Source organism: Pan paniscus, chromosome 2 (assembly GCF_029289425.2).
Source record: "Pan paniscus chromosome 2, NHGRI_mPanPan1-v2.0_pri, whole genome shotgun sequence".
NCBI lineage: Eukaryota > Metazoa > Chordata > Mammalia > Primates > Hominidae > Pan > Pan paniscus.
The window spans coordinates 91967211-91989887 of NC_085926.1; the positions used below are offsets into that span (position 1 = coordinate 91967211).

General features: G+C 38.1%; 4 protein-coding genes and 1 pseudogene across 4 annotated transcripts in view; 2 read left to right on the forward strand and 3 right to left on the reverse strand.

The window, feature by feature from the left end:
• The window catches only part of ARL13B (ADP ribosylation factor like GTPase 13B), an 82343-nt gene extending 76631 nt beyond the window's left edge, over positions 1–5712 (forward strand). The window contains exon 11 of the mRNA XM_034956971.3: positions 795–5712. The gene's annotated coding sequence lies outside the window, so the exon portion shown is untranslated. The remainder of the gene's footprint in view (positions 1–794) is intronic.
• Positions 1–7688, reverse strand: part of STX19 (syntaxin 19) — a 49047-nt gene extending 41359 nt beyond the window's left edge. Inside the window, exons 1-2 of the mRNA XM_063602871.1 lie at positions 7518–7688; positions 6036–6229 (exon numbers count right to left, since the gene is read on the reverse strand). The gene's annotated coding sequence lies outside the window, so the exon portion shown is untranslated. The remainder of the gene's footprint in view (positions 1–6035; positions 6230–7517) is intronic.
• On the reverse strand, positions 2563–6133 carry DHFR2 (dihydrofolate reductase 2). Its single transcript, XM_063602872.1, is given in 1 exon segment — positions 2563–6133. A coding segment is annotated over 1 exon segment (561 nt). The 3' UTR covers positions 2563–5572.
• Positions 7689–7753: 65 nt separating the features above from the next.
• The window catches only part of NSUN3 (NOP2/Sun RNA methyltransferase 3), a 71682-nt gene continuing 56758 nt past the window's right edge, over positions 7754–22677 (forward strand). The window contains exons 1-2 of the mRNA XM_003807881.5: positions 7754–7910; positions 9236–9345. Of these exons, the coding sequence (XP_003807929.3) occupies positions 7899–7910; positions 9236–9345 (122 nt within the window). The 5' untranslated portion in view covers positions 7754–7898. The remainder of the gene's footprint in view (positions 7911–9235; positions 9346–22677) is intronic.
• Positions 20631–21978, reverse strand: LOC100968402 (histone-binding protein RBBP4-like; annotated as a pseudogene).

A 22677-nucleotide genomic window follows, 5' to 3' on the forward strand; every position in this document is an offset into this window, starting at 1 on the left:
GATTATTGAAAAACAGTTTAAATCAGTAGATTAAAATAATGCATTTTTTTGATACTTTACACACAAAACTTTTTTCTCTCTGCAAGTTTTTATGTATGTGGGAAAGAATTTGTGATTTTAAATGCAGCTACAAATAGCATTTCACCATATGATGTTAGAGGATTTGATGTCTGTCTTGCGTTAAAGCTGTTGGTCAACAGATATGTTTTTATTTATTTAAAAGATGCTCTTGTGTGCCTTTATGTGTAAAATGCAGATTATGTAGTATACATGATATTGTATGTAACTGACTTCAAATATAAAACTATGCATAGAAACAACACTAGAAAGAAATGTAGTTTGGCTTACTTTTGTAGTGAGGGAGGCAAATTTATAATATTGTATAAATTATTTAAGTACCATGTTTTCTGCAAGTTTAAAATTAAGTGCTTTTATAAATGCCAGATTAAGACTACAATTCCCTTAATATGTAAAACCTGTGAACATCGTGCAGCAGTTCACCTGCAGAATACAACTAAAGAAATCAAATGCTTCTAGGTAGCAAAAGCTATTCACAAGCTAAATTGTTTATACATATAAAGCTGTAGCTTATAAACTTTATCATCCTTGGCTTTACTTAGTAAATTTTTTTGCTAAGTGGAATATGCTTTGCAACTGAGATTCTGCTAATAATGGTTATTAATTTATCAGGAAATATATTCCAACTGATCCAAAGAACAAATTCAAATATTTTAAAATTTTCAATTAAGCATGGCATAGGTTATCAAAATAGCAATAATCCTTTATCTTTACAGAAACAGAATGATACCTGTTTTTTGAGGGGGAAAAAAAAGAAAGCCAGAAATGAACTTCCTTTAATGAAAGAGATCAGCTTATAATTAAATGGAAAATAGGAAAAAAGTTCATTTGCTTGTTGAGGGCTTAACTTGTAAGTTCCTTCTGTGTGCGGATGAGGAAATCATTTACAACCTAGGTAAGTGGATCAGTGGTTTCCAAGTTTTTATTATAATATCTTCTATCAGAAAACATTTTTAATATACATTGATGTTTATGTTATTGTATTAGTTTGCTAGGGTGGCCATAACAAAGTATCACAGACAAGTTGCTTAAACAACAGAAATTTATTTTCTCAGTTCTGGGGCCTGGTAGTCTGAGAGCAAGTTGGTGGGTTTGCTTTCTCCTGAGGCCCCTCCTTGCCTGATAGATAGACACTGTCTTGTGTCCCCACATGGCCTTTTTTCTCCACCCACCCGCACTGTCTCTGTGTGTTCGATTTTCCTCTTTTTATGACTTCTTATAACTTAACTTTTTAAAGGCCCATCTCCAAATATAGTCACATTCTGAGGTACTGGGGGTTAAGGCATCAACGTGAATTTTGGGGGGACAAATTTCAGCCCATAACAGTTAACATACTTGTTCTACTGCACTATGTATATTTTAAATACACTTCCCTAAAAAAAGAAATTTTAAAAGACTACATAAAGCTTAATAAAAATCAAAGTCATTATATTTACTTCCTAGACACAGTGGATTGTCTGCTGGAGTTTGTACAGACCACATTGGAGCCCTGAAATTTAGTAAAATGAGAATCTCACCTGACGTTTAAGCCTAAGATTGCCTATAACTATGCTGTGTTCTGTAGCATTGATCACAGGTTTCCTGTTGTGTTTTCCTGTTGTTTTTCTGCCATATATTTTAAGGAGCTCAGGGCTCTCTTGATGTCATATTGTTTTACTACAAAGCGTCTCCTTACCTTTTTGACAACATAAACCTCTATATGAACATGAAGGGTTTTGACACATTTTATATAAATATGAAAATTCATAAAACATAGTTTAGGAGTTATTCCATAAATTACTCTGAAATACTTCTTAAGATCAACTGACCTTACAATAAAATTGCTTAGATATGTAAAAATTTGTTTCCTGCCTAGAGGTACGTCCTTATTAAGCTGCTTGGTTCTTTAACACTAACATTAAAAAAAGCACAAAAAACAAACTAATGTGATTTATGTTATTTGTGTCAGCTCAATGTCTTATGTCTGCAGTGGTTTAATTCAAGTTTGCTGCTAACAGTTTTTATTCCTAAAACTCAATATAGAATTGTTTGTTCTTTGGTAGCTATTTGGGGTGTGGATGGGGAGTAAAATCCATTAACATTCTCATGATACACATATATTGATTCTAGATAGATTAAGAGGTTAAACATAAAAGATCAAACTATGAAAAGGTAAGGGGAGAAACAGAAGTGGCTTCACTCGGGGAAAAAATGTATAAGCCTGAAAGCAGTGGAATCAATAAACTCAATTTACAATGCACAAAAAAAAATTTAAAATACCTTCACACTTAAAGTCAAATGGTTATAAGAAAAATTGAGAAAGTGTTTTAACATCTGACATGGTTATCTCAAATATAAATAAAATGATACTAAGACACCTATAGATAAGTGGACATGAGTGGTAATCTAAAAAAGAAATAACTAATAAGATTTGAAAACCTACCCAAACTAAGGGCATAATTAATTAGGCATTATAAGGAGATTATTAGAGATTCAGACAAAATTCATAAGCAAAGTTGTTTATTTAAAATCAGAAAATATAAAGATGCTGAGTCCCAAAAATGTGATAAAATTAATATGACCTCTTTCCAAGTATAACACATTGCCTTTCTCTAACAGAAATAAACTATGATTCTTACTACAGTCTTAAAATTCTTTTTTTAATGAATGAGTGTAACTTTTTATTAAGATAGAATTATTTTTATTAAAGAAATATATGAAAATGGTTAAGTAAAATCACATGGCTCCAAAAGTCTTACAATGAAAACAGTCCTGCGACTTGTTCTTTCTAGAGGAAAGCACTTTTCATTCTCTTAGTTTTTCCTTCTGGTAGTTACCTCCATGGGTTTTAAAAAATTACTATTTTTTTAGTTTTTCAAGTGAATGCATATATTAATACATGTAATCTTTAAAAGCCTCTTCAGTTTATAATGCATCCTAACAGTCCCCTGCCCCATCCCTCCTAATTCTCTGGAGCAATGACTTCTAACTCTTCTAGCAATGTTCCATTCTTTTCTTCACATAACTACTTAGTCATTTCTTGATTATGTTATACATTATATAGTGATTTCTTGATATGACAGATGAGGATTTAGCTCTTACACCATCACTATCTTCACTTTTCCCCCCATATTGTCCCAAAGTAGTTACCAGATTTAGGGGCTAAGCAGTCAGTCAGCACATCATTATGACTATGTACATATTGCCCATTGTTGAGAAAAACAGCGTATGATGCTCTTACTTCCTATCCTGTACTTCTTCCTGCCCTAGAATTAATGATTGCCTAACCAACCCTTCCGCCTTGTTTTTTTTTTTTTTTTTACTTTTGCTTTATCTTCAATGCACTTCTTTCCAAATGCCCCAAATCTGGCAATAACCTATTATTTTTAAGAGAAGGGATCTCACTATGGTGGCCAGGCTGCTCTGAACTCTTGGGCTCAAGCCATCCTTTTGCTTAGCCTCCTGAGTAGCTGGGACTACAAGCATGGGCCATCCCACCCAGCTAATCTATTAGTATTTTTACTGTTTCTTTTTAAAGCTAGCTCCATAGCTGGAATATTGCCTGTGTTGGATACTATTTGCTGGATCCACGTCATTCTCTGGTTTGTGTACGCCTTCATTTTGCTGGAGTATTTTCTCCGATAGCTTCCCAAGAAAGGGTACATGTAACCCCTGAGTCTTTGCTTGTCTAAAAATGTATTATTTTACCTTCACCCTTGATTATTTGCCTGAATATAGATTTATCAGTTGAAAATAACTTTATAGAATTCTGAAGGCATGGTTCCGTTGTTTTCAGATTCTTTTTTGAGACAGGGTCTCTTCTGTCACCCAGGCAGGAGTGCAGTGGCCAAATCACAACTCACTGCAGCCTTGAACTCATGGGCTCAATTGATCCCTCCATCTCAGCCCCGCGAGTAGACGAGACTACAGGTGTGTGCCACAATGCCCAGCCAATTTTTGTATCTTCTGTAGAGACAGGGCTCCACCATGTTGCCCAAGCTGGTCTCCGGTGATCCACCCACCTCAGCCCCCCAAAGTGCTGGGACCACAGGCGTGAGCCACCACTCCTGGCCAGTTTTTAATTCTCTCTCTACTTCTTTCATTTCTCAAAGGCATCTCAAACTCAGTGGGCCCAAAACCAAAGTCAAACTCCATCAGAATATCCTGCTACTTCCAACTTTAAAATATATCTTAAATCACAATTTCTTACCACATGCAATCCTTTGGTTCAAACTACCATCATCCCTCACTTGAACCTAGAATTGGTTTTCCTGCTTCTGTACTTTTTTAAATTATAAAATATTTCAAATAAACCATGTGTGGCTTTATACTTTTTACTAAAAGAATGAAGATCTGCCAAGTGCAGTGGCTGATGCCTGTAATCCCAGCACCCCTGAAGGCCGAGGCAGGAGGATCACCTGAGGTCAGGAGTTCGAGACTAGCCTGACCAACATGGAATGTCCCCACCAAAAATACAAAATTAGCCTGGCATGGTGGCACGCGCCTGTAGTCCCAGCCACCCAGGAGCCTGAGGCAGGAGAATTGCTTGAACCTGGGAAGGCGGAAGTTGCCGTGAGCCAAGGTTGTTCCATTGCACTCCGCCTGGGCAACAAGAGTGAAATTATGTCTTAAAAAGAAAAAAAAAAAATATGAAGAGTTTACATACTTAAACATGGAATTGCTTTGTTTGGCATTCACCGTTCCCGTACATTCCAGCAGCTTCTTTCAGCAAACACCTGGAACTTGCTATTGAGTAGGTGGAGTACGTTCTGCCCACACACAGGACAGGGAGCTGACAACCAAGGAGTGGGGGTTAAATACTCTAGCTTTCTCCCCTCCGTTTCCCTGTATCTCAGCAGTATGGAGCTCGTTACCATTGAGAACCTCCTCACTGATTTTGAACTGGTTTTTACCTTCTCAGTTTCATTTCTCCATACTTCGATTGATGACTTCTGGTATGACCTAGCAAATAAACTGCTTTCACTTAAATTTCAGTCTTAGAATCTGCTTTGGGTTCCCCAATCTAAGACAGAAATATATTCATTTTCCCATCACTGGACTTCCAGGTTGTTTTCAGTTTTTCACTGTTACAAAAAAGGCTGCAACATTTGTCTACAAACCTCTGGATATACATGTACGAAGCTTTTGGTATTTCCCACTAGTGAAACTGCTCAGCTGAAGGGTATGTGCGTCTTCATCTTTAATAAATACTACCAACATTAGAAAAGCCTGACAATGTCAAGGAGTGGCAAGAGTGCCACATGTGATGGGTGTGGAATGGCAGCTCACTGTAGCAGGTGCTGGGGACTCAGTCGGGGTCTTGGAGAGACAGTTATAGCAAGAATGTTTCATAAATGGTATCTGATATAGCCAAGATTAGTGAGGAATAAAAACAACGTTGCTTAGAAATAATTATCCATAGATCTGAAGTCAACAAAAGTCTCTTTTCTAATGTAAAAATGCATACTTTTCTCAGAGGGAGGGGGAACAACTTAAACCAGAAAACACCTTCATATTAATCATTCTCATATACTTCAAATTTGTACTTGATGTGTTTCCCCTCCTGGACATCAGAGAGAACACCTGGGTATTCAGGCAGAAGTTTATATTTCTCCAAGTCAATTTCTGAAAAAAACGTGTCACTTTCAAAGTCCTGCATGATCCTTGTCACAAATAGTTTAAGATGGCCTAGGTGATTCATGGCTTCCTTATAAACAGAACTGCCACCAACTATCCAAATCATGTCTACTTTATTTGCTAATTCTGGTCGTTCAGTAAGTTTTAAGGCATCATCCAAACTTCTGGCAAGAAAATGAGCTCCTTATGGAGGTTCCTTGAGTTCTCTGCTGAGAACTAAATTAATTCTATCCTTTAAAGGTCGATTCTTCTCAGGAATGGAGAACCAGGTCTTCCTACCCATAATCACCAGATTCTGTTTACCCTCTACTGAAGAAGTTGTGGTCATTCTCTGGAAATACCTGAATTCATTCCTGAGCGGCGGCCTGGGCAGGTCCCCGTTCTTGCCGATGCCCATGTTTTGGGACACAGCGACGATGCAGTTTAGCAAAAGAAACATGACAGCAGCGGTTAACACCTCCGAGCTTGCTGGCTACGCCAGGAAGCCAGGCCAAGAATGCCGCGAAATTCCCTTCTTCAAATTTTTTTTACGTGCCTACATTGCAAATACAATACCACTGTATTAATTAATTGCAACATTCTGGAATGAACATAGAAAAATAAATTATATAAAATATATTTATAAAATATAAATTATATAAAATATATTTATAAAATATAAATTTATAAAATATATTTATAAAATATAAATTTATAAAATATATTTATAAAATATAAATTTATAAAATATATTTATAAAATATAAATTTATAAAATATATTTATAAAATATAAATTTATAAAATATATTTATAAAATATAAATTTATAAAATTATAAAAAATACAGAGGCTGAAAGGTTAGACCGACTTTTCCACAAACATTAAACAGACGGCATCCAAGAGATGGCATCATTTCATTCCTGATTATCATATTGTCTTTTGTACCAAATCTAAATTCTAATAAGATGCATTTTTTAGGTGACTTGGAAACTTGTTTAAATAAATAAATATATTAAGCTTCAAATCAGATTAGACGGAAAGACATGTTTTTACATGAATATAAGACTTGTACCTATAGCATGTACGTATATTGATATGAGCATCAAGGAACAACTCAAAATGATGATTATTAACTATCAGGGACCATATCAAACCGGTTTATTCTAATTGCTGATTGCTGCTACAAATGATAGTTACTGAAGCATGACACCAAAAGAGCAAATAAACTTCTATTCGTGTCAAAATAGGTGTAATAAACATCTTCCTTGGAGAACCATTAAACATTGCTCCCTTGTAAAGGTGAATTGGGGAGGCTAGAGTGGAGGGTCCTTTTGGTCTTCACGCATTTGGTATCAACGCGACAAAAATCACAATGATCACAATAGTGAAAATAATAGCAGCTAACATTTGGGCATTTACTGTTTCCTAATCACTGTTGTAACCGCTTTACATGCCTACTTCAGTTTAACACTCTCCATTAAAAGGAGAGATTATCCCCATGGGCCAGGTCTGGGGAAAAGCATGACTTAATTTCTTTTTCATTATATTCCACCCTTTTATCCTTGGGTACTGACTGTCTAGGTTAACAGGGGTCACTAGATTTGGTAGATTAAGTCAGTAACTAGCTTCGCTTTGAGAATATTTTAAATCAGTCATCATACAACATAACCCCAAAACTCATTCTTTTATTGAGCCCCATGCATATACACACTGTTCAGCACAATATGCGACTATCTTTTTATTTATTTTTGAGACAAAGCCTCGCTCTGTCGCCCACGCTGCAGTGCAGTGGCGCGATCACGGGTCACTGCAACCTCAAACTTCTGCCCAAGCGATCCTCCCACCTCAGCATCCGCAGAAGCAGGGGCCCCACAGGCGCGCAGATGTGTGACTTTCTAAGGTCCGGCCGCCCAAAGCTACGCCGACCAATCCAAGTAGCGAAAGTCGCTTTGGCCCTGGCCCGTTACCTCCGCGTCCAGGGAAGTATCAGCCTTTACCAGCTACCGGAAGTAACTGCGCACGAAATCTCCCGCGGGAGCTAAGCGTCTTCGACGAGAATTCTATAGCGCGAGCAAACCAGTATCTCGCGAGAAATTGAAGAGGAAACGTGAGAATGAAAGTGGATGCCCGCGAATCTCGGAAGTCAGACTGTTTTTTTCAGTTCCCTGGAGGCTTTTTGATACTGATTCGCGTACACCTGTTGTTTGAAAGCTCTCAGCGGGACAATGCTGACCCAGGTGAGACCTGGGGCCCGGCTGGGTACCTCTATCTGAATGAGACGCTTCTGGACGCGGCCGAGGTGGCGAGGGAGGGTGCTGGGATGGGGGAACATCACCTTTGTTCGTCCCCTCGCGAGATCAGCGTTTCTTTGGCTTTACTGTCAAGCCCTGAAATAATGCTGAGTGCAGTAATGCTGAGTCCCTTCCGTCCAGCTCGCAGACTTCTAGTACCCACTCCCTCCAGCTCTTGGAGGGCTGAGATTTGTTTTCTGTGTCATAGCGGTATCCCGGGAGCTTAGAACAGTGTCTGTTACATAGTAGGCATTGAATACACGTTTCTTGGATGAATAAATGAAACAGTTGCAAGGAAGTTCACGATGAAATTGAAGTGACTTTTCTCCCTAAATTAACTTTTCACTTTAAAATAACGAAGAGTTGCAAAGATAGTACAGAGTTCTCAAATACCTTTCACCAATTTTTCTTGATGTCAGCATCCCCGGTGACTTTTTAGTTTTGTTTAGATACAAGTTCTTGCTCTGTCACCCAATCTGGAATGCAGCTGCTCCATCATAGCTCACTGTAACCTTGAACTCCTGGGTTCAAGCGATCCTCCAGCCTCAGCCTCCCTAGTAGCTAGGACTACAGGAGCAGGCCACCACGCCTGGCTAATTTTTTTTTTTTTTTTTTTTTTTTTTTTTTTTTTTTTTACTTTTTGTAGAGACACGTCCTTGATATGTTTTCCAGTCTGGTCTTGAACTGGGAAATGATCCTCTCGCCTCGTCCCTGCAAAGCATGAGCCAGCTGGAGTACAGTGGCGCGATCTCAGCTCACTGCAACCTCCACCTCCTGAGTTCAAGCGATTCTCCCACCTCAGCCCCCTGAGTAGGTGGGGTTACAGGCGCCCACCACTACTCCTGGCTAATTTTTGTATTTTTAGTAGAGACGGGTTTCCCGTGTTGGCCAACCTGGTCTTGAACTCCAGACCTCATGTGATCCTCCCGCCTCTGCCTCCCACAGTGCTGGGATTACAGGTGTGAGCCACCTGCCTAGCCCCTACAGTGACTTTTTAAAATTAATTTTGTTCCTTTTGACAGTTTCTTCAGCCCCAGTAGATTCTGTTTTAACCTTTGCTTCACATTTGGAAAATAATTATTTGGAAAAACCTTGCTTTTTCATAATTAGATAATGTACAGTTTTGGTACATGTAAGGTATTGCTTCCATTTCAAGAACTAGTAATTATCCAAAAAAAGTGTTCTTGTCTTAAAAAAAGACCTTACTAATGTTGACGTTCAGTAAATTTGTAATATCACTGTGTGTCAGCAACTTTTTCTTATCGTCATAGCTGAAAGCAAAATCAGAGGGGAAGCTTGCAAAACAGATTTGCAAAGTTGTGTTGGATCATTTTGAAAAACAGTATTCCAAAGAACTCGGAGATGCCTGGAATACAGTAAGGTTAGTATAATTCATCTCGATGCTTTATGATGGAACAAAGTACAATATGTAGTCCTCCTTTTTGTGGGAGGGATGCTGTGAGGTTAAAAGGCAAAGGAATCTAAATCTGGTTGCCTTTTCCTACTGAAGCTATAGAAAGGAACAACTAAGAAGAAATAGAATGAATCATAGCATGTTGGAAAGGGGAAATAAAACTTTGTCGGGATGGTAAGCACAAATTGTTACGCCTTTGCTTTGAGCAATTACTTTTATCCTTGAAATAGGAATGCCCACTAGTTTGACAAAATTAATTATACTGTAAAAGAAAAAAACATAAAATTTGGAATATTTGACTGATTTCTGAAATTTAGAAGATAATACAACAAATCTTTAAAGCCAGCACTGCTTTATCTCAGCCAAAGGTACACTTTATTTGGTAATCATATTTCTTTCCTATGTCGATGGCTGGGTATATTTTGAACATGTGCATATACACACAAAATTATTTAAATATACTATAAAAATAAGGAATGTTTAATGCATGGAAGTGGGAGAAATGTGATTTGTCTGTTTGGTAAGATGATGTTAATGTATGGATTACTGTATAGGTTCTTGACATTGAGTGCCTGATACACTATATAACCCTCTCTGGAATACAGAGCAAGACAGTCTGCATGTCCAGTTTACATGCCGTCTAGTTAGTGTTAATGGGAGAAGTGAGGAGATGGGTGTGGTTACAACTATATAAACTAATTTGTAAATACTGTGATCCAAGTATCTAACAAAGCCTGAGGGTGCCAGCAAAGGCCTGAAGGGAAGCTGGGTCTTGGTGGCTTAGAGGAGTTACTTTGACAAAAAGAACTAGGCCTCCTAGGTTGAGGGAAGAAGGTGCACTGTTCATGAAGTTAGGGCAAAAGCCCACTACATGTTGCATGAGGAAAAGAAGTTGCATGGCTACAGATATTATCTGGAACTTGGTCCAGACTAATTTTTCAGATGGTTGGCTTGTCCATTTTTTTCTTGGATCAACTCTTAAGCATTTCTCCTTTACAAAGGGCAGTTCTAAGCATTTTCTAAAACAAATTAAGTTTTGGCTAATAAAGATCACAAAGTCTGAGGTGATTCTGAGATAATTTTAGGACAATTAAGCTGTTGTAGAAATTGGTAAATGCTGTAATATGCAAACCGTTTATATTCGTGGGTTTTATTTCAAAAGTAGATTTTCAAATGGGTATTTTCTGTCACAGAGATGAAAAACTGAATAATAAAGTATGTAATAAATTTATGAGGTTTTCAGTATACAAAGGTACTCAAATATAGTATCCAAATAACCAAACACTTATTGCATGTTTACTATATGCCAGACAATACTGACTTACATGATCCTCAGAACAAACCCGTTAAGAGTTTAAGTAATTTGCCCAAGTTCACTCAGCTAATAAGTGGCAGAGCTGAAGCTTGTGCCTGGGTTGTCTGACTCAATAACTCCCACAGCTCATCCTTGTTCTGTACTGTCTCATATCTGGGATGTGATTTAAAAAAAAAAAAGATTTCAAGAGGCTTTTTTTTTTTCTGTAGACTTTGTAGCAGTCTGGCTACTCATATCCTATAATGACTTATTTTTCTACTTAGTGTACTCAGAAAGTCATATACTATTATTTGACCCTGAGCAAAATGAGCAATGAACCTCAAATCCATTTAACTAGCTGTGCCTTCTGCTTCATTTACCCTATTGTGGGGTTTTTGTGGTAATTTAAGTTTTGCATAAACACACACTAAATTTGCCATAGGCAAAATAAAGGTTTCTCAGCTTAGGAAGTAGTCTGAGCATGGAAGATGGTATGGGGAAATAAGAACAGAATGAAATATTTTGTGTTTTAACTGCTTGTTTGCAAGACATAATGTACTTGTAGAGTCTACTTCCAGGGAAAGTCAAGTGCTCTTTTTTTGGCCTATTTAGAAAGTAATTTATTCAATATTTTTAGTTTCCTGTAGTAGTGAGGAAGATTTAGTATTTAGTTTTGCTCTTTTTTAGTAACCTTTCTTGTCTAGTCATCCTCTGAGCAGCCCTTTAAAATTGGAGTTTACCCTGGTTCAATTTTTGCTCTATTTGTTGCCTCCATGTTCTCCTCAGGTAAGCCCATTCATGGCATGACTTTTATCAGTATGCTGTCATCTCAAGCTGTGAGGTTCTTCCTAAGATTTAGTCCCATACTTCTGTTTTTTAGCAACTTCAGTTACTTGGCAAACTCAAAAGTGTATTATTATTTTTCCCTTTCAAACTTATGTTTCCTTTGCTACCTGCATATTTTATCTCAATTAAGTGTATCACCATCAGTCTGGTTTCCTCCTTTCTTCTCTATACCTTCACTACCTTTGTAGTAAAAAATGAACCTTATATAAAAATAGGTCTGGCAACTGCCCTCAGCTCCTGGGAGGCGATCTCTAAGCCCTTGGAATATCCTTCCTGATAAGTGTGTCTTTGTTTACCTGGGTGTTGAGGTCACACCTGATAATCTAACGATGTGATTTATGTTGAGGCCTGGGGACCACAGGTGTCAACTCAACATCCAGAAGGGCTTGTGACCAAAAGCTGTATGGACAGTCAATCATATGTACGTGACCAAGCCCCAATAAAAAGTGGATACCAAGGCTTTGGTGAGTGTCCCTGGTTGGCAATACTCTTGTGCATACTGTCATACATTACTGCCAGCAAAAGTTGACCTCGTTGATGATTCCGTTGGAGAGGACAACTGGAAGCTTCATGCTTTGAATTGTTGTGAATTCTGCACTATGAGTCTCTTCCTGTGATTGTTTTTAATCTGTATGCTTTCATTATAATAAACTGTGACTATAACTGTGATTATAACAGCTTTCAGTGAGTTCGGTTGTGTCCCAGTGAATAATCAAACCTGAGAGTCATCCTTGGAATCCCTGAACTTGTAATTGGTGTCAGAAGTGAGAGTTGTCTTTGAGACTCAACTACCCTGCCCCCTTTTAATTTGGATCTTTTTAAAAAAATTCTCTACTGCTGCCATTCACTTAGACCTTCCCAATCTCTTATCTGGCATATTGCAACAGCCATGTTTAGTACTTACCTGTTTGCTTATTTTAGCAACCACTTTTATGGCACTATGTACCAGTCAATGTTGTAATCACTTTATGAATAATAACAATCCTATGTACAACCTTCTGAAATAGTTATTTCCATTTATAGATAGGAAAGCTGAGGCACACAGAGGTTAAGTAACTTGCCCAAGTATACACATCTCACACTTTAACTTGCCCAAGTATACACATCTAACACTTTGAAGAGCCTTGAGAGTTTGTTTTACCCACTCTGTCATGCTGTTTCTCAGTGCTACCAAATTCCATTGTGTCACACCTTGAGTACAAACCTTTGCTCCCCAGAAGTCTGCAGTATTATGTTTGGACTAAAAATCTTATCTTTCTGGGCAGGCTCCTTCATGCCTTTGGGACTGGCTATGCTGTTCTTCTGCTAGGAATGCCTTTTTCCCTTCTCCTTCTGTGCAGTAGTGTGGGTTCAAATCCCACCTCTGCATCTTGTAGCATATGACCTAGGTGAGTTAATATCTCTGTGCTCCATTGTCCTCGTCTGTAAAATGGGGAAAAAATAGTATCTATTTCATATAATCATTTGGGAAGATAAAATGAATTTGTGTATATACAACGTGAATGGAATGTTGTTTGACGTATAGTAAGGACTTCATATGCATTAGCATTATTTTTGTTACTATGATTAACCACTTCATCAAGCCTTCTGTATGTCCCTTGGCAAAATTAGTTTTGCCCTTCGTGTATCCATTGCATTTTGTTGATAGAGCTATTGTGATTCTTTCAAGGTTTTATCGTCATAATTTACTAACTTGCTTATCTTTTTCCTGACAAGGGAGGGTTTTGAAGAACCAATACCTTGAGACTTGGGCAAGTCTTCTGCTTATTCCCAGTTTTGTCAGTGTTTGTGTACTAGGCATTGTGCTAAGCACTGAGAATACAAAAGTGGACTGTATATATCCTGCCCTCAAATACATGTATGATTAATTGGATAATTAATGGATACTTAATAAATGTATGATTAATATAAGCATTAATTAGAAATATTTATTAACTGTGGAAATTTTACATGTACTTTATAGAAAGCAAAACAAACAGAACATATAAGTCTGAACTGTCTGCAACATCTTTTTTTTTTTGGACACTCTCCTCACTGACCGAGAGTTCACATACAGAGAGGAAAAAAAAATACACACACACACACACATACACACACACAACCTGATAATATTACCATAATCTGTGAAGGATGTAGACTGAGGTGGTTAAGAAAGAGAGAAATGAACCAGTATCTAGATTTCTATATTGTCCTATATGTTGGCTTTACACACATTTTCAGCCTTAATCTGTGCAAATCTCTGTGAAGAGGTAACTTTTAGACACTTTAAAGTCAGAGGTTAGAACAATTGATAGGTATCTTGTAGTTGTGGCAAATTCAGTCCTGTGACTTAAAAGTCCACGCCTTTTCCTATACCATCTGTGCTGCTGTGAAGGGTCCGGAGTTGCATCCTTCCAAATGTATGCTCAGATCCCGTAGTATGAAGGAGTCTTATGTTCAGGATTTTTAGCCTTTTGATGTTCCACCAGAAACGCAAAGGATTTCCTATCTGAGGTACAGTGAATAACAAATCTGGACATAAATTGCCCTTCTGTGAGATACAAGGAAGAGCCATTGCCAAAATAGAATAGGAAGCCATCAGCTCTTCGTTAGCATCTCTGAGGAGTAAAAATAAAATGACTCAAAAACATACTTTGGTGCATTTCCATAAATTGATTTGTTTTTCATTTCTAACTTTTAAAAGAGTTGAATGAGCACCCTCTAGTGGATAATAATAGCACTAAATCAAGGAATTTCTCTTTTTTAGCTATGGAAATGTAAATAGGTTCTGTAATCTACAGGGTTATATTAATTGTGTTTAACAATTTCTAGATTAAATGATGTTTTTCATCTTCGTCACTAGGACGGAAGGTAGGGTGGAGAGTAGAGTAGTAGGAAAAAAGAATAAAGTCACAGAAAAGTTGAATGAAAATTATACCATCAAATAATAAACATTATCCAAATGATACATTATACAGTTTTGCAAAATTTTAACTTAACTAGCTTTTAATTTTTTAATGCTTTAATTTTGTTAAAATAGTAAGTAGTTCAGAGAGCCTTGAATCAGAACTCCAATTTTATTCATTTACTCCGGGATTTAGGCCCCAGGCACTTAGCCAAGGAGAAAAATAAGTCAAGGCTCCCATATAAACGAGTTAGGGAAATGGGTAAGCAGGCAGGGTGACACACAGTGTGATATATTAGTTTAGCTTCATTAACTGTTTCTCAAAATTCAGTTATTCTTGTGTACCATCTGTCTAGTTTTACTTAATTTTTTTTTTGGTCAGTTTTAATATTTTTCTTTTGTTTCTTAGGAATTTTTCTTTTGTTTCTTAGGAATTTATTTTTCTTTTGTTTCTTAGGAATTTAAGCTTATTTTATATCATTATCAGTAAATAGATGTGCCTAGCCTATAGTTGACAGACGGTGTATTTTTAGAGAATGAATGAATGTTGACAAGAAGATAATATACGATGGCTCACACCTGTAATTCCAGCACTTTGGGAGGCCAAGGCAGGAGATTTGCTTGAGGGCGGGAAGATTGCTTGAGGACAAGAGTTCAAGACCAGCATGGGCAATATAGCAAGACCTCATCTCTAGAAAAAATAAGCAATTAGCTGGGTGTGGTGGTGCGTGCCTGTAGGCGCAACTACTTGGGAGACTGAGGTAGGAGGATCGCTTGAGTCCAGGAGGTCGAGGCTTCAGTGAGCCATGATCGCACAGCTGTACGCCAGCCTGGGTGACAGAGTGAGACCTTGTCTCTAAAAAAAAGAAGACAAAACAGACTTAGCATGTTGGAGGCAGGAGCAACAATGAGTGAGAAATAGACTTTTCAAGGGGGTACGTAGGCTCAGGCAAGTGACCGCAGTCAGTTTTCACATCCTCAACTTTCATGTATTCTCTTTCAGAAAATTACTCTGCCCCTCTGTACATAAGGGGGCACATATTCTCCTTTCCCAACCTGCCTTTCTCCAATTTCCCTTCACCCTTTTCACAAAAAAAAAGGCACACTTGCACCATTCTGGCTTCTATGCTATGTTCCTCCAGGTATTCAAAACCTCCATATGCCAGAAACTATTGGAGTGTCAGTGTGAGAAAGCAAATGACTAACAGATTCTCTGACAAGTCAGGTGGTTTCCAAGTTTTGCTTTCAACAAAAGTAAAGGAGCCTTGATTGAGATGTCAGCTATCAATTCATTTAAGACATTTTTGATGATAGGTTGCTAAGTGATTTGGGGATATAACTCCAAAAGAATTCAAAGTAAGAAACATTGCTATAACAAAATATATTTAATTCTCATCCACTTATTTAACTGAAGGTTTTTCTCAGCTTTTATAAAAAACACAAAATAGGCATAAAAATGATGTTGAATCCTGACTGATTTTATTATAGTAAGAAGTAATATTCATTTATGGATATATGGAAACAAAAGCTCATTTCATTAAGTATCCATTTCTTACCAATTTTTACTTTTATAAGTTGTTTTGATCGGTTTTGTACTAATAATATTATTGATCCCTGAATCCAGAAGTTACCATTTTAACACTTAGAGATTTAAGACCACAGGAAAAACAAATTTAGTACATACACATGTGTATATGTGGGGGCTAGAGAAGCATGATAGGGTGATAAAAAGATTTCAAGCATGAAAATATATTAAGATAAAGTTATATGAAGTAGAATGTAAATAAAAGAGGAAAACGAGCAGCATAAAATTTCCACCTGTTAAAGATGAGTCAGTCTATGAATTTTTAAATGGATGATGATGGGTATCAAAATCATTATGATATTTAGTTTCCACTGGGCACATTCTAAAGGCAGTATAATTTGTATTTTAAAATGTCAATTTTTACAGTATGCTGGAAATTGCATCCTTTAAACATATGGTGAGATTTTAATGTCAACTTAAAATGTGTTTTTTTTCAAAATGATATCAGTGATGCACTAGCAAATTTGCAGGTCACTGACCTTGTATGTCTCCAGTTCTGCTGGCTACTGAGGTACTTGCACTTCTTCTCACCTGGAAGACCAGTAAATGGAGCCGCTTCAGACTAACTGTGAATCTTGGGAAAAGGCCTGGAGTGTGGCACCTGGCCGCTGTTTTCTAGAGTCATCTAACATACATTCCCTCTACTGCCTGCTAAGCTACTTGCCCATCCATAAAAGCTTTGGATTCGGAAGCCACTTTCCCTCCAGCCCCAGGTTAGCAACCCACCCAGTGCAGGCACAGGAGGGTTGTATGTATGTGTGTTGTGGGGAGGAGAATGGAGGTCAGTGGCAGGTGTATGCAAGGGGAACTGTAAAAATCATATTAATACACAGCTTTGCTTTCTCAGGGCTAGGAAGCACCAGCCTGAGCAGCCTTAGCAGTCCCTTCAAGAGTTGGTCTGTTGCAGCTGCTTCTATAGGCAGGATGTGACAAGCTGATTTCATTGTTAGACAGAAGAGGGTTTCAGGGAGGTCACGGCCACCTGCACTAAGTGAGGGTTGGGGTAAAATTATCTTTCTTGCCCCCCTTTGTAGCTCTGTGCTGTAGTACCAGGGTCTCACACTTTGGGAATCACTTCTGTTAGACTTTAAAGTCAGTCTGATTTTGAATCAGATACTTCTGTGTACTAGCAATGTGACCTCAGGTAAGTTGCCAAAATCTCTAAAAGCCTCAGTTAACCTCTAAAATAGGAGTAAGAGCTGCCTCTCTCAAGGTTGTTGTGATGGTTCTATGATATAAACATGCAAAATGAACATTGTACACATCCAATCAGTAACATTTATTAATAATGATATCAGAGTATGGTGGAGGATGTGAACCAGGTGGTAAGTGGAAAGACTTCGTTGGAGAGATAAAACTCCCTAAGTTGAGAACAGATAGGTGAGAGAGGAAAGGTTATTCAGGGAGGTTGGGGGCCGGGCATGTGGAGATCAGTAAATTTTAAAGAAACTTGTTACAAGAAATCTATATAGTTCAGTAGGGTTGGGTGTAGATCATGAAAGATCAAAAATTTCGTTTGTTCTATTTAGGCCTTATTTTGTCTAGTCACTAAAGAATGAGATAGAATAATTTCTGAAGAGTTCTGCCTCAGTCTGCAATAAGTTCTTGTCTTTTTTTTTTATTATTATACTTTAAGTTCTGAGGTACATGTGCAGAATGTGCAGTTTTCTTACATAGGTATACCCATGCCATGGTGGTTTGCTGCACCCATCAACCCATCACCTACATTAGGTATTTCTCCTAATGCTATCCGTCCCCCAGCCCCTCACCACCCGACAGGCCCTGATGTGTGATGTTCCCCTCCCTGTGTCCATGTGTTCTCATTGTTCACCTCCCACTGATGAGTGAGAACATGCAGTGTTTGATTTTCTGTTCCTGTGATAGTTTGCTGAGAATGATGGTTTCCAGCTTCATCCATGTCCCTGTGAAGGACGTGAACTCATCCTTTTATATGGCTGCATAGTATTTCATGGGGTATATGTGACACATTTTCTTTATCCAGTCTATCATTGATGGACATTTGGGTTTGTAACAAGTCTTTGCTATTGTGAATAGTGCTGCAATAAACATATGTGTGCATGTGTCCTTATAGTAGAAGGATTTATAATCCTTTGGGTATATACCCAGTAATGGGATTGCTGGGTCAAATGGTATTTCTAGTTCTAGATCCTTGACGAATCGCCACACTGCCTTCCACAATGGTTGAACTAATTTACACTCCCACCAACAGTGTAAAAGTGTTCCTGTTTCTCCACATCCTCTCCAGCATCTGTTGTTTCCTGACTTTTTAATGATCATGATTCTAACTGGTGTGAGATGGTATCTCATTGTGGTTTTGATTTGTATTTCTCTAATGACCAGTGATGATGAGCATTTTTTCATGTTTGTTGGCTGCATAAATGTCTTCTTTTGAGAAGTGTCTGTTCATATCCTTTGCTCACTTTTTGATGAGGTTGTTTTTTTCTCGTAAATTTGCTTAAATTCTTTGTAGATTCTGAATATTAGCCCTTTGTCAGTTGGATAGATTGCAAAAATTTTCTCCCATTCTGTAGGTTGCCTGTTCACTCTGATGGTAGTTTCTTTTACTGTGCAGAAGCTCTTTCGTTTAATTAGATCCCATTTGTCAATTTTGGCTTTTGTTGCCATTGCTTTTGGTGTTTTAGACATGAAGTCTTTGCCCATGCCTATGTCCTGAATGGTATTGCCTAGGTTTTCTTCTAGGATTTTTATGGTTTTAGGTCTTATGTTTGAGTCTTTAATCCATCTTCAGTTAATTTTCATATAAGGTGTAAGGAAGGGGTCCAGTTTCAGTTTTCTGCATATGGCTAGCCAGTTTTCCCAGCACCATTTATTAAATAGGGAATCCTTTCCCCATTTCTTGTTTTTGTCAGGTTTTCCAAAGATCAGATAGTTGTAGATGTGTGATATTATTTCTGAGGGCTCTGTTCTGTTCCATTGGTTGTATATATCTGTTTTGGTACCAGTTCCATGCCGTTTTGGTTACTGTAGCCTTGTAGTATAGTTTGAAGTCAGGTAGCATGATGCCTCCAGCTTTGTTCTTTTTCCTTAGGATTGTCTTGGCTATGTGGGTTCTTTTTTGATTCCATATGAAGTTTAAAGTATTTTGTTTTTCCAATTCTGTGAAGAAAGTCAATGGTAGCTGGATGGGGATAGCATTGAATCTATAAGTTACTCTGGGCAGTATGGCCATTTTCACTGTATTGATTCTTCTTATCCATGAGCATGGAAGTATTTTCCATTTGTTTGTGTCCTCTCTTATTTCCTCGAGCAGTGGTTTGTAGTTCTCCTTGAAGAGGTCCTTCACATCCCTTGTAAGTTGTATTCCCAGGTATTTTATTCTCTTAGTGGCAATTGTGGATGGGAGTTCACTCATGATTTGGCTGTCTGTCCTTCACATCCCTTGTAAGTTGTATTCCCAGGTATTTTATTCTCTTAGTAGCAATTGTGGATGGGAGTTCACTCATGATTTGGCTGTCTGTTTGTCTGTTATTGGTATATAGGAATGCTTGTGATTTTTGCACATTGATTTTGTTCCTTGAGATTTTGCTGAAGTTGCTTATTAGCTTAAGGAGATTTTGGGCTGAGACGATGGGGTTTTCTAAATATACAATCATGTCATCTGCAAACAGAGACAATTTGACTTCCTCTCTTCCTATTTGAATACCCTTTATTTCCTTCTCGTGCCTGATTGCCCTGGCTAGAAATTCCAATACTGTGTTGAATAGGAGTGGTGAGAGAGGGCATTCTTGTCTTGTGCTGGTTTTCAGAAGGAATGCTTCCAGTTTTTGCCCATTCAGTATGCTATTGGCTGTGAGTTTGTCATAAATAGCTCTTATTATTTTGAGATATGATCCATCGATACCTAGTTTATTGAGAGTTTTTAGCATAAAGGGGTGTTGAACTTTGTCAAAGGTCTTTTCTGCATCTATTGAGATAATCATGTGGTTTTTGTCATTGAGTCTGTTTATGTGATGGATTACTTTTTTTTTTTTCAAGGATTAATTTAATTTTTAAAACAAATACAAGTTATTGATTCAGTCTTCTCAATTTGACAATCTACCTGTGGTATAACTGTCAGGTAAAAACATACATCTTTACAACTTGGTGGTCTCAAGTTAAAAGCAAACAAACAAACAAAAAAAAGCCACACCATTTCACAGACAGGAAAGAAACAACATGAAAACAGCTCAAGAAATACACTAATGAGCAAAAATATATGGGGAAAGAGGAACATGTAGTTTTGACTTAACTGAACAAACCAAGAAGAAACTGGTCTACGTGTGTAAATGTGCATCCTGGAAAGTCAGGTGTCAGGATTTTCAGGTAGGAATCTATATGACTTGAATCTTCCCTATTTCCTGAATAAAAGTGACATCTTTCTGTATTTATACTTCATGGCTCAGACACCTACCTCATTTGGCTCTATTCCTTACTCACTCTAGCCTTTACTTAAATGAGTCTGAAAAACTTGGCGATATAGCATGAGAAGAAAAATAATCACACATGATATTTTCATTTCTGTAGCTACTTTAGACCAGGGTTTGTTACTAGAAAATTCCTGAAGAAAATTTCAACGTAAGTCTGTGGCTTTGCTGAATCAAGCCCCCCCCCCCCAATAATATTTAGAAAACACCCACTGTTTGGGCTAATAGCATTATTGGTGGTACCTATTATATAGAGGGATACCTGAACAAAGTCTGTCTCAAAACCAGTGTTAAATCACTCTCAGGGTTGAGAAGAAAAAAATGGGGGTCTAAAATCACAAGAAGTAAAGACATATCTAGGACCCTTGTCCTTCTGGATCCATATTCCTTCAGGGTCCTCATCATTATAAATGTTCTCTGCCATTTGCCACACTTGCATGATATTGTCTTCTGATACAGAACAAATCACCCAAGGTTCATTGGGATTCCAGGAGAAATCAGATATCTTGGCAGTGTGACCACCATGAATAAACAACAACTCTGGTGACCCGTCTTCTGCATCTTCTGGGGATTGTTCCTCTCCAATTTTACTTAAATCCTAGACATTCAGTCTGCGATCAGTACCACTGGAAGCCAAAATAGTCTCACTGTGAGGTGACTACTGAACCTGGAATATTTCATCCATGTGACTCAGAGGAATGCAACATAAGTTTCAGATTTCTCAGATCCCACAAGGCAACAGTCTTGTCAGCTGATCCTGTGGCAAGAATGAACTCACTATAAGGATTGAAAGAGAGGCAGTTCACTTCAGCAGTGTGAGCGTCAACTGAGTGGCTTGGTTTGGAAGTATTGTTTGAACAAGTATCCCAAATCATAAGTTTCTGATGATCAGCAACTGACCCAAACAGAGACTTATGGAACAGATGCCAGGAAACATCTTCTACTACTACTGTATGCCCTGTAAAGATGGTCTTTGCATCCACCACATTTCCCTCCTTTGGAACAGCACTGATGTCCCACAGGTAGATGGTGTGATCATCTGAAGCACTAAGTAAGTGCCCACTGAGATTTGGCCAAGAAAGCCCATAGCCTTTTTTCTGATGTCCATGGAGACGCAAGTCTGAGTTGCAGTCTCCAGAAAGATCTGGTTTAGGATGTTTTGTATAGTCCAAGACAAGAACATCACTGGAAGGAGTCTTTGTTGTGATAATACAAGGATTCTGGGGCATATAACGGGCCCTGTTTACTTCTCCTTCATGGTTGATCTTGATTTCTATTTCAATTTTTCCACTAACTGAAGCAAAACCTCCAAATTCTCCTTTCTCACTGTCATAGTGTGATGCATCAAAATGAGCATCATCATTAGGGAGTTGCACACTGGCTATAACAAGATGTTTTTGTTCATCCAATGTGTGTGTGTACCCAGGACAAGTCGATGAATGCTGAAATCTTTCCCTTCTGGTCTGCTTACACCTGGAAGCCACTGGGCAGTTAGGCTGGGCCACTCCAGAGCCTGCGTCATCACCAAATCATAAAGAAAAGGGGTGTTCTTTTTCCATATTTTGTACTCCTTATGGATCACTCATTTTTCCAGTGCGTCATCAAAGGCTGCTTCCTTGTCAGCCATGGAGGCCAGGCGAGCCAGGGGAATACTGGAGTCGGGTGTTGCAGGAGGGGCAGGGAGGCTGCAGGCCGGATTGATTTGCATATGTTGAACCAGTCTTGCATCCCAGGTATGAAGCTGACATCGTGGTGGATAAGCTTATTGATGTGCTACTGGATTTGGTTTGCCAGTATTTTTTTGAGGATTTTTGCATTGATGTTCATCAGGGATATTGGCCTGAAATTTAATTTTTTTTGTTGTTTCTCTGCCAGGTTTTTGTGTCAAGATTATGCTAGCCTCATAAAATGAGTTAGGGAGGATTCCCTCTTTTTCTATTGTTTGGAATAGTTTCAGAAGGAATGGTACTAGCTCCTCTTTGTACGTTTGGTAGAATTCGGCTGTGAATTCATCTGGTCCTGGACTTTTTTTGGTTGGTAGGCTATTAATTACTGCCTCAATTTCAGAACTTGTTATTGGTCTATTCAGGGATTCGACTTCTTCCTGGTTTAGACTTGGGAGGTTGTATGTGTCCAGGAATTTATTCATTTCTTCTAGATTTTCTATTTCATTTGCATAGAGGTGTTTATAGTATTCTCTGATGGTAGTTTGTATTTCTGTGGGATCAGTGGTGATATCCCCTAT